The sequence below is a fragment of the Ambystoma mexicanum genome, chromosome 12, assembly GCF_040938575.1.
Source record: "Ambystoma mexicanum isolate Mex_15411 chromosome 12, UKY_AmexF1_1, whole genome shotgun sequence".
Taxonomy (NCBI): domain Eukaryota; kingdom Metazoa; phylum Chordata; class Amphibia; order Caudata; family Ambystomatidae; genus Ambystoma; species Ambystoma mexicanum.
The window spans coordinates 597,683,398-597,699,849 of NC_090936.1; the positions used below are offsets into that span (position 1 = coordinate 597,683,398).

The 16,452-nt window shown below is 46.6% G+C and overlaps 1 protein-coding gene across 1 annotated transcript in view; it reads right to left on the minus strand.

The window, feature by feature from the left end:
• The window catches only part of ERCC1 (ERCC excision repair 1, endonuclease non-catalytic subunit), a 333,113-nt gene that overhangs the window by 91,326 nt on the left and 225,335 nt on the right, over positions 1–16,452 (minus strand). The window contains exons 4-5 of the mRNA XM_069628983.1: positions 4,780–5,280; positions 4,053–4,156 (exon numbers count right to left, since the gene is read on the minus strand). Coding sequence (XP_069485084.1) covers positions 4,053–4,156; positions 4,780–5,280 — 605 coding nt within the window. The remainder of the gene's footprint in view (positions 1–4,052; positions 4,157–4,779; positions 5,281–16,452) is intronic.

Below are 16,452 nucleotides of genomic sequence, written 5' to 3' on the forward strand. Positions count from 1 at the left end.
AGGCTTCTACACATTTCCCCCACGAGAAAACCAAAATCACAGAAAATGGTGCTTTACAATCCATCAACCTCAGAGCGTTGTTTCATTTGTATTAATCTAAATGGCATCCATGCTAAGATGTTACAATCTACTTCTGCCCACTGCCATACAGAAACAGCCGAAATGTAGTTTAAAAAAGTTGCTTCCATGTCAAGTACAGTACTAAGAAAATCATTTAAGGGCTGCAGGGGATTACCTATTTTTAAATAGGGCACAATATACTACAATAAATCTTGCATAAACTAGCATCATTCGAGGCCTCAGAACGTGATTAAATACTGGAGGGAGGCTACTAACCCAATTGGGCAGATCAATTCTAAGAGCATCTTTCGAAAACCCACTTGGTCATGCTACCCTTGATGCCGTTAATCATTTTGTCAATGTCTTTATGTAACTATCAATTTCCATGATGGTATTCCAGTTTCTCACAAGTTTTAGTTTATTCTAGAATAGTGTGGCATTCAATAATATATTTCGAACGCTCAGTCTCTTTAAATAAGTAAGCATGTAACAAGTCAAACTCCTTGCAACCATACATCAATAGTGTTCAACGTCAATTTCCAACCATTTTTGCTTCTTTTTAACATACTTAGAAAAATACTAAAATTTTCTGTTTGACTTGAACACAATAACTGAACTTTACATGGTAGTGCATACAATTGTGAGGAATAGTCAAATAAAACTTTTTTGTTGTAATATTTAACGGGTCCACGCCTTCTGAAGAAACCCTCTACAGACAAAACTATCCTGGAGAACTATCGCAGGTTTCCCTCTTATCCCAATATTCAAAAATCCATCAATGGGTGTTTATAAACCGGATTACTAAGTACCTGAAGGATAAGGGTCTTGGGGTTCCACTTCAATCTGCCTTCCATAGTTAACCCTCCACTAAAATGCCACTCGTGCATATCCCCAACTTTCTCTCTGATGCTCACCACTCCAGACTCTCATACTCATCCCTTTGGAATCTCTGCTGCTTTCAAGACAGTCAACCAGTCTTTTCCCTGCTCACTCTTCAGATATTGGGTTTCACAAATCTGCTCCAACCTGGATTGCCTCCTATCTGGAAGATTGCTTATTTAAAATCTCTTGGAACTTGCACACCTCTAACCCACCTCTCTCCTGTCAGGGTCCCCCAATGATCAATTCTTGGACCTCTGCTCTTCACTCCCTATACCGCTGCCCTTTGTAGATTCATCTTGTGTGTCCGCTGTCACTATCACCTCATTGTTGAAACACTGAAATATGTTTCTCCTTTGCCTCCTTCACCCCAACCCTCTCAGAATAGATTAACAACTGTCTCACTGCAATCAGTCAATGTATGGCTCTCTGCAGCCTAATGCTGAACTGTTCGAAAACAGAAGTCTGCTTCATCCAGGTTTTCAACACCATCCCTGCCCTCCTCCTTTCCCCATCACCTTCCTCCCTTGACCTTCTTTTTCCCTTGGCCAAGGCTTGCAACCGTGGATTCCTCTTTGATAAAGATATCCGACTGCAACAATTCACTGCAACCACTATGCTGCTCATATTAACCTTCTCAATGTTGAAAAAATGAATCAATTTCTTACTCACCACTCTACAAAAACTCTAATCTCCAACCTCTTACTCCACAAATTGGGCTACTCCTTGTGCCTACTCCTTCCTCCCTCTATACAAAGTATTCAACTTTGCTACCTGCACTCACTTGAACCTATTCACGACCCCCAGAACCTCTAGCTAGTGACACCATGCCGGTTAGCTCTCCATGCACAACTGCTCCCTTTTCAAGTTTCTTCTTCTAGTCTACAAAGCTATCAATGGTCTTGTTCCTCGGTACCTAGCAGACTAGCTCAGTCTACCCAACACCTCATTCCCTGTGCTCTTCCTCTGCACTCAACCTCATTGTCCCATGCCCCTGTGCCTCCTCTCACTTCCATTCTTTCTCCCAACTTGCCTGTGTTCCACTGGAACCTGCTGCACATCCCGATCAAATCCAGCCCAGCTGTGGATCTATTCAAAGCTTGGCTTAAGCTTCACCTACTGGCCAAAGGGGGAACTCCCTCGCTGTGTGACCACCCCCACTCCATCAGAACGACATAATGTACTTTTGCATATTTGTAGCTTACAGCGCCCCCTCTGCCCCCCCAGCCACCTTAGGTTAATGGTATCTTTGTAAATCACCTGTTTTCTCTTTTGTGTCCATTAAAAAGTAGCTCACCATTAGTTCTAGTCTTTGCTATTGTACAGGCACCCTTCCAGGGAAGGCCTCTGCCATCTGCAAATGTGTTATTGTAAGTAATTTCTTATTGGAACTGAGTTTTCTAAGGCTTTGTTGGGGGAAGGAGGGAGCCCACCAACCTCTAACACCCTCCCAAGGTGCTTGAGTGCGGGCAGGCCCCCTCCCAGCCCATCGCTATCTGAGACGCTGGCAGCAGGGCCGCCACAATCCAATGAGCCGCCGCAGAGAACTGGTGGACGGTGGGATGCCTCAGCCACTGCCACAGGCCAAGCTCCACACCGGAAAAGAAGAGGAGCCAGGTCGCATTGGTTGGCCCAGCATAAGCAGCAGAACGTCAGGAGCACCGGGCAGGGAGGCGGCGTGAAAGCCTCCCCGCCAGAGAAGACCGCAATGCGGAGACCAGAGGGGCGCGGCTCCAGCAAAGGGAGTCTGCTGGAGCCAACGTATGGAGGGGCCGAGCCACTGGAACAGCAAGCCTACATCCCGGGAGGGACAACACTGGCTGCCGCATAGGGATAAGAGTGTGGCTCCAGATCGCATCAGCAGGAGCCCACAAACAAAGCCACCACCACTAACTCACCAAATGAGGTTTTCTTTGTAAACAAAAGCCTTCATGAAGGCCTCGATTAACCCACTAAACCAGGGAAAATATAAAGAAACTAGGGCTAGAAAGTGGCCAGAGAAGCAGGGAACATAAGTCCCCCACGGGTTTCTATGGGACCATGTAAACATAAGAGAAGACTGCCTGAAGAAGGGGGCAAGGTTTACAAGGCCTTTCAAGCCTTCCAAAAGCCTTCCCCTCTCACCCCATTGCCAACTCCCACCCGGAGTAAGGTAAGTGATTGGTCAAGGTAAGTTGGCCAATGATATGATATGTTATTTAAAACGCACTTAATAGCCATAGGTTTCTAAGTGCGTACCCAGGGATCGAACCTGTGTTGCTTCTTGTCGTCTTGCTTCCAAGGCAAGCACGAAGAGAAGATCAAAGGGTGGACGTAGGAAGGAGGAGTGTGAGGTCCGGGGGATAGTAGACTGTTGGGAGGGGAACATCTTTGGGACCCAGTGTAGAGGAAGGGTCAGGTGAGATTGTGCGTGTGAGGTGAGTAGACAATACAGTGGGGAAGAAGGCACAATCCCCATAACACCCCTGGACTACTAAGTGGGGCTAGGTCTGGGACAACTAGTAGACCCCTATTGAGGTTAGGGGGTTAGTCATCCACCATAGAGCAAGACAGAGAAAAGACAGAAGGGGTAACCTGTGAATAGTATTAACACCCGCTAAGGAGGCCTAGGCTAGGGAGGAGGGGGGGAAGGCACGGGAAGTTGGGAGAGAGAGAGGAATGGCCCTAGTGCCAAACTCCCCTAAGAACCCTTAAGATCTCTAAGAACTGGCGGCCACTTTGTTTGTTGCAAATGCCCAGAATAAACACTCTTGGACTGTCAGACAGCGTCAAAGTGGGTATTTGTGGTGGGCACTCCGTCACACAACTTACCATGTACATATACCCTCATGCCCTGCTTCAAAGCACCTGCTAGACAATGAACCTCAGTCATATACCATAACTTCCATTTCCGGTGCTGAGACCCACAAACAGCTCTGCAATGCACCTCTATAATATTATGCAACACATCTTGAAAGTCGAGTAGCCAAACCAAGTACAATGACTCCCATGATGAACATCCAGGCGGACCTGCAGTACCACCCCTACTTTCATAGGTCCTTGCAACCGCCTTTATGGATTTCATTGTTGTTGGCAGAATAACAACATATCCTGTTATTAACCATTTTACTAACCTGAGATAGAGTGCACACGTCGTAGGACCCATGACATAGTCAGGAACTATCTCATCAAACTCCCATGGGACATTGCGGACGAACTTCAAGATGGGGTTACCTCTCTGAGGAGGGAAAGTCTAAATAAGTCACGTGCAGTACAGTGAAATATGACAGAAAGAAAAACAGGCAGCAGCAAGTGTATGAATGTAGGATAAAGGTGGTGGAGGAGAGGGAGAGCAACAGAGACAGGAGGCGCATGACAACAAGGGAACAGAAGCAGGGAAATAATGACTATTAGAGGAGTGTTTTTGAGAAGTGAGGGAAGGCAAGAGGTCAAAGATTAAAAAAAAGGTTTACAATGCATATCAAGGAAAAGAGCAGAGAAAAGGGCATTTTTCAAATTAATTAAGAAAACGGAAAAAGAACGAGAACTAAAAGAAGGGAAAAAGAAAAGACAATTTAACAGTATAACAAAGGAGTGAAAAGTGTAAATGAGAAGACATGAAGAGATTAGGGGTAAGGTGATGTGGCAGAGAAAAAGGAGGAAGAGGAACAAGACAGAAAGAAAGGGATCACTGGGGAAGTGGGAGAGGCTTAGAGAAGGGCTATCAACAGAGAAAGGAGCACAGGGAGGGGATGGGAAAGGGAAGTGAAGATTGTTGCTATAGAGGAAATTTGGGTCGAGACTGAAAGAGACAGGCGGAGAGAGATATTGAGAGGGAGTTGCAGCTTCTGTGCTGATCACCTGTCGTGGACTGACAATCAGGCAGCTTCCTTTTCCAATGGCTTTTGCTGGTACCGCTGGCCTTCCTTCGCCTGAGACGCCTGCTGCTTGTATTAGGGATTCTGCTGCATCCACATTTGGCAGGGGTCCTGCTTGTGCTGCGCTACTAGCAGGTGGCAGTGTGGAAGACCCACTTGCAATGGCAGAAATGCAGGTGGCATGGGGAGCAGTCCCTGCTGGTTGCCCCACAGCATTGTCCACTCTGGACACAGAGGCCACACGTTCAGCTAGCCCAGTGCCAAACTCTCTGCCAGCCCCCACTGTAGACCCTGCAGCTTTAGCTCTGGACAGGGAGGTGCTCGTCGCCCCCAGCTTGTCTCCACCAGGGCAAATGGATGCAGTCACACCTGCAGCTTGCTTGAATACATATTCTGCATATGTTCCGGTACTCTGTGGTGGGTCCTTCATTTCACCCCGTGCAGATAAATCACCAGCTGCCAAGGACCTGAACAGCGGTTTCACCTGTGTGAAGAAGAAAATACTGTAAGAGTCACCTTTTAACAGCTTGCAAAATGTGCTATAGATAGGCCATTAGTCCAGAGAAGATCTGCATTCTACTTGGCTATCCTGGAACTCAATCGCCCCTCAGAACAGCCACCAACGTAGTCATTTATATGCCTAGTGGAATATTATCCCATATTCATCCTTTTAGTTTCAGAGAAAACTCACATATGCTAACTGTTAAATGGTTCAGAACTGTTATATTTTTAAGAACAGGAAAAATAATTTGAAAAATGTTCATGTCAAGCAGAAAACAAATTTAGCGGTTCGTGTAAGAGCACATGGATTGTGAGATTAAGTTTAATATTTGTAAAGTGCATCACTCACACATGGGTTGAACTGAGGGATTCATCTACCACTAGTAACAATTACGTGTTTATTGTCTTCCCGATTCTTTGGTGATCGTCTATGTCCAAGATGAGCCACAGGAGGGAGTCCCTAAGAGTGCATGACTAGACAGAAAAATATAAGTCTTTTCCTTGCAAAACACACTTCGGATGGATCTATTAGTCTGCTGTTTGCTGGCCCCTGTAATCTGTTTAATACGTGTTTGCTGAATTTATCAGACTGGAAACTAGGATCTTTGCTGTGATATGTAGATGAACAAGGCTTTGAATGTTCACCTCCCTTGAATAGACAGCCAGAGAAGGGAAATGGCTGCATGTAGGATATGGTATTGGAGTATTAGCCTCAAAATAAGGCAACCTGTGACATTTGGAAGTGCTGAAACCTGTGGATTTGGGACTTGGAAAATACCAGAGAGCCCATTGCCGCTGTAGAGGTAAAATTAGTTGATGTTCTTTTTTTGTGATCAATTGCAAAATCTCATGAATGTGACAAAGTGTCCTTAAACAGAAGGGACAGTTTGTGACAATTGCAGAGTTTTGAACGTTTGGTGTAATTCAATAAAGTCACCTAGATTCCAGACCTTTTGTGCTAGGGTAGGTAGGGTTGAAGAGCCTGTGCAACATTTTAGTTGCCCGTGGTGATGGGCTGTAGTTTAATCATGCCAGATTTTGTGGGGTTGAATTTAGTCCGTTTTCTTTTTTCCATTCTCAACATGGTATGCTATTACTGAAGATCATTCTTTTTTTTGTCCAACTTCAAATTCAAGTACAAGTTCGAATATGCAATGGAAAAAAAGATGGTTATTGCATATGCCACGTTTCCTTGTCACTGAACACAAAATGTTGGTTTGTGTATGGATCTATGCCCTTTAGAGCATATATGTAGAAATATATCATGCAAGATTGAACATCCATAGGCCAATGCTACATACAGCATAATGGATAACTAGGTTGTCTGAATGTAATGTTTCTGTGTAGAACATTTCAGGATTGTACATTATGCTGTAGCGGATTACATATTGAAGTGGAATAAGCAGTAAGAATCTAGGCCACCACAGAATAAATATTTTGTAGAAAATGTCCAGGGTGATCAAGCAACATTTGTGGAAGGTATTGTCACATAAATGGAACAATGGAATATCAATGTTAAACAGGACAAGCGATATGCTGAACAAAGCGTGTGTTAAGGGATGCCACAGAAAATGTAGCGGCGGTCAAAGAGTTTAAAGAGGTTCCAGATAAATTCACTTTGGGGCCAAGATGGAAAGATGAGTTTGTTACATACATATTGTATGGAAAAATGGATTACAAAGTCATTTGGGTAGAAGGGTTATCAAGTATTTCAGAATATTCACATTAGCACAATAATTGAACAGTTTACAGGTCAAGTTAAATGCTATTTTACCGCTGGGTTTGAAAGTGCTATTCATTTTCAGAATACATTTGCTCTTCACTTCATACTTCAATCAATCAAACGTCATGGCTTGCGCCTAACACTGCTTTGTTAATTTTAATAATGTACACTCAACACCATAAAATGTACTTTATGAAAAGCAGGTCTACTTCTATTAATATTCAGCATTGCACTGCCGAAGATCATAGCCATGGTGAGCTTATGCAAGCTTCTCAACCTTTATACTTGTAAAAGGAGATGGTCTTTGTTAAATGTAAACACTGAGCTTACTGAATGGGTAACGCGGCTCCATTGCAAAAAGACAGAAAGCAGAATTGAACTTTAGCTGATGTAAGGTCATTCAATATGATAGAAAATTAAACCATCAATATTTGCTTTGCCATGGGAAAACCGGTGGCCCATTACAAAAAGGGTAACCAGTGCCAACATTCCACTTCAGATATGCTAGTGGGAAAGATCCGATAAGAAGCCAGGTTTCAGAGAGAGTTGCTAGAAGACATTCCAAATGGAGAATGGCAGGGAAGGCTACTATAAGTCATGTTGTGCAGACACGGCATACTTCAGATCTATATAATGCATTCGAGAAGGAGTAGGGACTAAGAACAACACTTGGGAAACAGTTGCATGACAATTCGGGGCAGAGCTCGGAATGCAAGTTGATGGGACCAGCAGCTTTCCCGATAGACTATCCTGGGCAATGTAGATTTGAGTTGTAGTTCTAAATTACCAGGATGTTCTCAATTTTAATTCAACTCTTGATCCTAGATTTTTGTGGGGACTTAAATTGGGTGCTTATGGCCGTATTTCACATTCCATGTGATAGCATCATGGCCACGTTTTTTGTCAGGCCATCATCTTAAAACTGTTCGTGCACGTTTAGTACTCATCTAGTTAAATTAACCGGTCTCCCTTTGTACTACTTCTGGGCAGGAAAAGTAGCCCCAAATATAAATTTGGGTGGCGCGATAGAGGATTCTAGCACGTGAATTGCAATTTGCTGTACCTGCATTTTTTTTTATTGAACATTTTATTGGCATTTTTATAAACATGAACACATTTGAATCCCCCACCTTCCGCATCCCCCTGGTTCGAGTGTAGTCCGAGTGTTTTGGAGTTCCCTGGGTGTACCGCTGCTGCGGTATGTCTGTTGGTTACATTCTTTTGAGTTGTGGACACTCAGACTGTTGTGTCTTCACAGTTCGCCTTGGCCCGTGGACACCATACAAGCCTTGACCTGTGCTTTAAGTATTTCAGTCGGGACGACCAGTCAGTGTTAAACCTATTGTAGTCTCCTTGAATGGAATAAGTAAGCCACTCCACTGCCAATAGGCTCCAGATTTTCGCCACCCATTCGTGGTCCTGAGGGCACTCCTTTGCCTTCCATTTGCGTGCCTGCACCAGCGCTACTGCCATCACCATAATGACAAAGCTTACGGTCTGCCCTGACCTTGAGTGACTCCAGTGACCCGCAGTCCAATCAGTGCCAGACCCTTGTTCCCCGAACATTTAATTCCCAAGACTTGCTCAATAACCTCTAGCATGCACAGCCAGTATTTATCAAGTGTAGGACACCCCCATCATATATGCTCCCAGGTACCCACCGCCCCACAGTCCCTCCAGCAGAGTTGTGAGGTCCCTGGGTACATTCTGTGAAGTTGATGGGGTCATGTGCCACTGGACGATTAGTTTTAGCCAGATCTCCCTGATTTGGAGGGATCTTGTTAATTTGGGCCACATCCATCCCTTTTCCTCGACAGGACAGCCCATGGCTGCATGCCACCTTCTCATATATGTCCTCATAGGGGATCCTCTCCTGATCTGAGGTGCATATATATTGCTTTGATCAGGTGTCTGTCCCCGGGTCCCTATTAAGGTACTTTTCGAAGGGGGTTAGTTGGCGAGTTGCTGCCTGCTGTAAGGAGGGGTGATGGAGCCAGTGCCTCAGTTGGATATAGCCGTACCTTTCCCTTTCCCCTATGCCGAAGTCAGATTTGCATTGTTCAAATTGCTTCACCTGCCCTTCCCTGAACATGTCCCGTACTGATCTACATCCCCCTCGTTGCCATGTATCAAATGTGGATGTGTTGTGTCCCGGGGTAAATTGCGGGTTGCCGAAGAGTGGCGTGTAGGGCGATAAGTATGTTGTGAGATGGGCTGTCTGCACCGCTTCGTCCCATGTACGGCCCACCGCCGCCAGGACTGCACTGCTATACATCCGGGTTGGCCTATCCCCCCTGGGCTTCCAAAGGACTCCCTCAAGGTCCTCCCCCACCACCGCTCTGTCCATAGGTCACCATATTTTCCCCTAATCATCTTTTAGCCAGTCCCAAATCACTCATTTGGGCAGCTCTGTAGTGTGCCCTAAAGTCCGGCTGGCCCAAACCCCCTGGGACCGCAGGGGCTCTCATCAAGTTGGTGGCCACTCTCAGGGATTTATTATTCCACACAAACTTGATGGTCATTTTATTTAGGGCCCTAAACAGTGGGGAGGGACAGACTGGCAGGTCTGCAAAGTAGTACAACAACTGCGGAAGCACCACCATTTTTAAAACGTTGATGTGGCCCAACCAGGAGATAGCTAGTGGACCCCAGTCGATCAGTTTGGTCTTAAGTTTCTCCAGCAACAGCGGGTAGTTGGTCTGGTATAGTTGGTTGGTTGTTTTGGCCAGTTTCATACCCAGGTAGGTGAGAGAGTGAGCGACCCATCCTAATGGGGAAAGAGTTCTTTGAGAGCCGAGGCGGCCTCCATCGGGATGGTGAGGTTTAGGATTTATGTCTTGGAGGCATTGATTTTAAGGCCCGCCGCAGCCCCGAACTGCGCTAGCTCCCTTTCTATTGCCGGTAGGGCGGTCTCTGGGTGAGTAAGGGAGAGTATCATGTCATCAGCGAATGCTGCGATCTTATGGCTTCTCCCCGTGAAAGGCACTCACGTTATCTACTCATTGGATATTACTGCTTCTAGAAAATGTTCCAGGTGAAGCACATTGAGGATTGGGGACAGTGGGCACCCCTGCCTAGTACCCCTCTTAACTAAGACTGGTTCCGTGATCTGTCTGTTTACCTCTAAGCAGAGAATTGGGTGGCGGTAGTTGGCTCTAACCCTGTCCAGGAATTTGGGTCCGAAGCCCATTCTCTGCATGGTTGCAAAGAGGAATCCCCACTCCACCCGGTCAAAAGCCTTCTCCGCGTCAACTGCCATGAGGAGAGAGGGGATTCCTCTCTTGTGGGCCTTTTCTATCAGGTGCACCAGTCTCCTGAAGTTATCGCCGGACTGCTGGCCCCTTACAAACCCCGACTGGTCTGGGTGGACCAGTTTAGGAATTATCTGGTCAAGTCTTATCACCAGAATCTTGGCATGGATCTGGGAGTCGACATTTATCAAGGTTATGGGGCGGTATGAGCCGCATTCAGTAGTGTCCTTGCCTTTCTTATGAAGATAGACAACCTTTGCCTCCTTCATCGAGCTTGTGATAGCACTGTCCCTGCCTATTTGGTTAAAGAGGGCAGTGAGTTGTGGAATCAATATTTCCTTGTGGGTTTTGTAGAATTCTGCCATATACCTGTCTGGGCCCAGTGATTTGTTGATAGGTAGGGACATGATCGCAGCCCTGACTTCGTTCTCCATTATGTCCTTTTCTACACTTCCGCACTCCTCTCCGGATATGCAGACTAGGTTTACTTTGTCTAGGTAGTCTTGCTGGCGAGCTGTTGAGGGTCTGTCCAAGGTATAAAGAGAGGTGTAGAATTGGGTGAACTTTCTTTTGATCTCGGCATTATTGGCGCTAGATCTCCCATGTCCAATTTGATTTTCAGGATTGTTTTCCAGTTCTACTCCCTTCTTAGCAATCTCGCCAGCAAGCGGTCTGCCTTATTGGCTTTAATATAGTATTATTGCCTGAGGTGTAATAAATTCCGTTCTGCCACTCAGGCCTGGTTTAGATCTTATTGTCCCTGGACCGCCTTGTACGCCCTTTTGGTGGCCGGGGTCTGGTTCGGCCCCATTTTTGTCATTATCCCTTTTAGTTCCTCTTCCAGGTGGGCCTCCTCTAGCCTTATTTCCCGGTCCTTTCTCACTTTGATTGCTAGTATCCTCCCTCTTAGGGTCGCTTTGAAAGCATCCCACCTAACCTGAAGCACTTTGTCCCCGGTTTTGTTGTTTGCAAAAAAGGCCTCCATTTCTTCCGAAAACAAACTTGATCAGGAGGTAGTCCTTGAAAAGGGGGCATCGGATAACGTCATCTCCACAGTCCCGAGGGGCTTCTGTTCCTTTTTAGGTTAAGGTGACATGATCCGACAGTATCATAGTACCAAGTGTGATGTCATTTGCCTCTCCCAACAGGCAGGTCGAGACCCAGATGTAATCAATTTGTGAATGAGTGCAGTGGGCATGAGAGTAGAAAGTGTATCCCTCCTTGCGCCCCTTGTAGCTCCCTCCACACATCTACTAGCGCTAGGGTGCCAATTTTACCCTTCAGGTCATCTGTTGGTCTCCCCTGTAGGCCCCGCTGAGTCAGTGCTCCTGTCCTTGGATGGGTCCCATGCAATATTAAAATCCCCAGTGAGTATGATGGGGAACTTGGCGAACCTCTCGATTCCATCTAGCGCTGTTTGGAAAAACGGGTCTTGCACAGTATTTGGGGTGTAAAGTGTCGCCACCGTGAAGGCCTTGCCCCTCCCCTCCAGCGATACCGCCAAGTATCTTGCCAGCTCATCCGAGTCCTTCCCTGTGATATTCAAGTCTAGGCCATCTTGCAGGGCCAGTGGGACCCCTGCTTTTTTGTTGGGTTGCGTGGCCCGAGTGTTCTGGAGTAACCACATATTTTAATCCTCCCTCTGTCTTGGGACCGAATGTGGGTCTCTTGCAAGGTGACAATGTCTGGGTGTTCCCTTCTGATATAGCGCTCAAGCTTTTTGCTTTTGATCGGGGAATTTAGGCCATTGACGTTCAGGGAGATTATCTTCAGATTGCCTCTGGTTGTCATGATGAGTCCCAGGGTAGTACTTTTTTGCGGACTCCCCGAGTCGTGGCTTCAGTGGGCCCGCCCTGGAGCTCTCCTGTCAACTGTGTCGCGTTCTAGTTCTTCCGCCTCTATGTCGGACAGTACCCCCTCCTCCTCACCTGTTTCTTCAGACGTGCTTTCCTGTCGAAAGTCCTTTCTTCGTCATCCTCTTCGTTTCTTTTTGAAGAGATAGGGTCTTCCCCGGAGCAAAGCCACAATGGTACCCTTATTAAAAGGGCAGCAATGGGCCCCGCTCCGGAACAGCCCTTGGAAAGGAAAAAGCCAGGAAGGTGGAAAAAACCGCTCAAGACAATTGATTGGCAGGACAAGCAGAGTGGTCTTCTTAAGGTATTGGAAGCGCGGGCTGGTCCAAGCTCTTTGAAGGTCTCCAAGGCCCACAGACGGCCTTTCGGTAAGTATGGGAAGTGGAACAGTAATATTCCGAGGGAAATGCAGCAGAACCCAGGTAGACTGGTTCCGTGAGGGTTTGTATGCCAAATACGCAGCAAGGAAGGGAAAAAGAAAGAACGAGTGCCGAAAAATGGGACGGACCCAACTCAGCAAAGGAAAGGGGAAGCCGGGTAAAAAACCAGAAAAGGGGAAGAAAGGCTAATAGCGGAGAAAACTGCAGAGAGAAGGGAAGAGAGGAAACCACAGAGGGAAGCGAGCGAGCAGGAAGAGAAAACAAATACAGTGTGTAAAAGCGGAAGCGAAAGGGTTGCAACGCGACGCTTCGCAGGAAGGGGAGTGGTTAAAAAGGGCCGGAGAGACGATAGGCAAGAAAAAACTACTAGACCCACAAACCCGGAAGTAGTGAAGAGAAAGAACTGCACACCCTAATGGCCGGAAAACCTCCAAGCCTTCCATAGCCTCCATGAGGGCAGTTGCCCAAGGTGCGTGACAGTATGCCCCCTCGGCATGGCCAGACCACCAGGCTTGCCACGGATACCGATGATGAAATTGTCAGACCATTCTAGGAGCCTGGAGGTGGCATACCGGCTCCCAGGAATCTTCAGATGAGGAATACCCCTTCCATCGCAGGAGATACTGGAGCCGCCCCTTGTGGTACCGCAAGTCCAATATCCTGCTGACTTCATATACGGCAGACTCATCATCCTTTATCACAGGAATTCTAGCTCTGTGCCTGACAAAGGGGTCAGCTTGAAAAGGCTTCAGTAATGAGGTATGAAACACAGGATGAATACGTTTAAGGTGGGGCGGTAACTGCAATCTATAGGCCACAGGGTTAATGCGTTTCAGTACTGGAAAGGGGGCCTAGATACCTGGGTGACAATTTCGAAGGCCGAAGCCAGCGTGGAATGTATTTTGTCGATAGCCAAACTTTATCACCTTTGCACCACAAAGGGGGAGCCTGACGGTGAGTTTTTCTTTGGGCCTGGTAGCATAACTGGCTGTCTTGGAGGCTCTCCTTTGCCATTCAATGGGCTTCAGTTAGGTTATAAAGGTCCGCGTCCACAGAAGGAACATAGGTAGAACCGGTAAACAAGGGGGGTAGAAAGCGGGGATGATACCCATAAATGCAGTAGAAAGGACTGAGTTTGGTGGCACTGTGTTTGGCTTTGTTGTAAGCGAACTCTGCAGTAGAAAGTAGAGACACCCAATTATCCTGTGAATGGTTGACATAACAACAGAGGTACTGTTCCAAAGATGCATTAAGTTGTTTGGTTTGGCCGTTAGTCTGTGGGTGGTAACCAGAGGACATAGCCCTTTCGATTCCCGTCTTCATACATAAAGCACCCCAGAACCGTGATGTATATTGACTTCCACGATCCGAGATTACTATCTGGTAGGCCATGGAGACGAAATACGCCCTTAAGAAATACCACTGCCATCTCATCAGCTGTTGGTAAACCAGGCAAAGGTGAGAAGTGGGCCAGCTTAGTGAAGGAATCTATGGTTACCATAATACAGGTCCACCCCTCAGAGAGGTAGTTCCACCACAAAATCAGTGGAGATAGTACCCCAGGGTCTTGCAGGTGGTGGGTCCTGTTGGAGGTAACCCATAGGTTTCTGAGTAGTGTTCTTGGCCTGATTACAAACCGAACATGTGCGAACGTAGTAGTTTACGTCCAGGGCCAATTTTGGCCACCAAAATTGCTGTGGTAATAGCTCCTTAATATTGGCTGTACCCCGATGACCAGCTCCTAAATTGTCATGACACCAGTTAAGAGCGCACCGTCTGGACGTGATATCGGGCAGGTATAGCTTGCGGCCCACAAACAATAAGCCTTCTTGAGAAAGTCCGAGGGTGGATGGATTAGCCTTAAATGGCAACTGGCTTATGTCAGTGGCATCTCTAACCCGCTTGAGAAATGTCAGGAGGGAACACACAACCTTCTTTGGGGCAACATCCTTTCTGGTAGGGTGTCCATACAAGTATCTGAACTAGGAACGCGAGATAGAGAGTCGGCCAGTATGTTTTTGGTACCTGGGAGATATGTGAGGATGAAGTCATATTGAGAAAACAAATGTGCCCATCTTGCCTGGCGGGAGTTTATGCACTCCATCTGTTGGATGACTTTCAGGTTCTTATGATCAGTCCCGAGTATGGAGGGATGAGCCGCTCCCTGGAGCAGATGGCGCCACTCCTCACATGCAGTCTTCATTGCCAGCAATTCTCTTTCTATCACCAAATAATTAGCTTGACTAGGGGTGAGCGTTTTGGAAAGATAGGCAACTGGGTACTCTATTCCGTTGAATTCCTGAAGAAGAGCAGCCCTAGAGCCGCAAAGGAAGCATCGGTTTCTACAATGAAAGGGCGTTCCTGATCTGGTTGGCGTAGTATGGAAGCTGAAGCAAACCTCTCCTTCAGCTTTTGGAAAGCTGTTTCAGCTGCCAGTGACCAGACAAAAGGTAAAGAAGATTTCTTCAATAAAGATGTGATAGGAAGTACCATCTCCGAAAAGTTTGTTATGAACTGGTGGTAGAAGTTTGCCAATCCAAGGAATGTCTGAACTTCTTTCACGGAGGTCGGTGAGGGCCACCTAAGGATAGCCTCAACCTTTTTAGAGTCCATCTGCACCCCAGCTTCAGAAAGGATGAATCCTAAGTATGGAACGGTGGTGGCAAAAAACACGCATTTCTCTGGATTTACCAACAAATGGTTTTCTTTGAGACGTTGTAAAACCAATCGAAGGTGTTGGTTATGTAGAACCAAAGATGAGGAATAAACCAGGTAAACTATGGTACATTGTTGAATAAGATCAGAAAAAAGGTGGTCCATAAATCTCTGAAAGATAGAGGGAGCATTTACCAACCCAAAGGGCATGACTTGGTACTCGAAATGTCCGAACGGGGTTCAAAATGCTGTTTTCCATTCGTCGCCCGCTCGAATCCGCAGCAGATGATATGCTCGTCGAAGGTCTAGTTTGGAAAATATCACAGCGCCTTGTACAGCCTCCAGGATGTCTTTGATAAGAGGCATGGGGTACCGATCCCGGATGGTGACTCTCTTTAATCCCCTATAATCGATACACAGCCTCAATTCTTGGGTATCCTTCTTGGGTACAAAGAATAATGAGGCTCCAGCCGGGGAGCGTGAAGGTTGGATGAGGCCATTGCATAAGTTGGAGTCCAAATATTTCCGGAGGACATCCTTTTCCTTCATGGATAGGGAGTACATACGACCAAAAGGGATGAAAGCATCTGGCTGTAGATCTATCGCGCAGTCCTCTGGCCGGTGAGGGAGGAGATCTTGAGGGTCCTTCTCAAGAAATACCTCAGAGTATTCTTGAAGTCCAGCAGGAAAGGCGTGTATTCCAAGGGTGGCTGGAGAATTTGAAGATTCAGCAAGAGTCCTAACAGTGACTAGACCAGGTTCCGGTAAACAGGACTTTAGACAGTAACTGGATGTGAAAGCTAGTTGGTTATTCTTCCAATCAATAGCAGGATTATGCTTGCGCAAATAATTAACCCCTAAAATTATAGGAAAGTGCGCTGCTCTGATCAGATCAAAGGGAAGACGTTCGGTATGTTGTTGGATGGTCATGCGTAGTGATACCGTAGAATGGGTTATCATACCGGAACTCAGAGGTCATCCATCAACGCCCTCCACCTTCTGATCCTCTTTCTTCTCCAACTCTTCCACTTGCATTCGTTTGGCCCAAAGAAGATCCATGAAGCAGCCTGCCGCTCCACAGTCGATAAGAGCCAAGGCTGCGATGGTTCTAGTGTTGACGAGAATATGCACGGCCACAACCATCAATTGATTATATTCGGTTATTGTTGTGGAAGCAACTGACATCGTGATGAAGGGACGATAGGCTTCGCCTCGGATACTTGCCCCATTAGTTCCGAGGGCAGTCGTTTCCTGACCGACGAGGTGGTACATGAGGACAGTCTCTTAGTATAT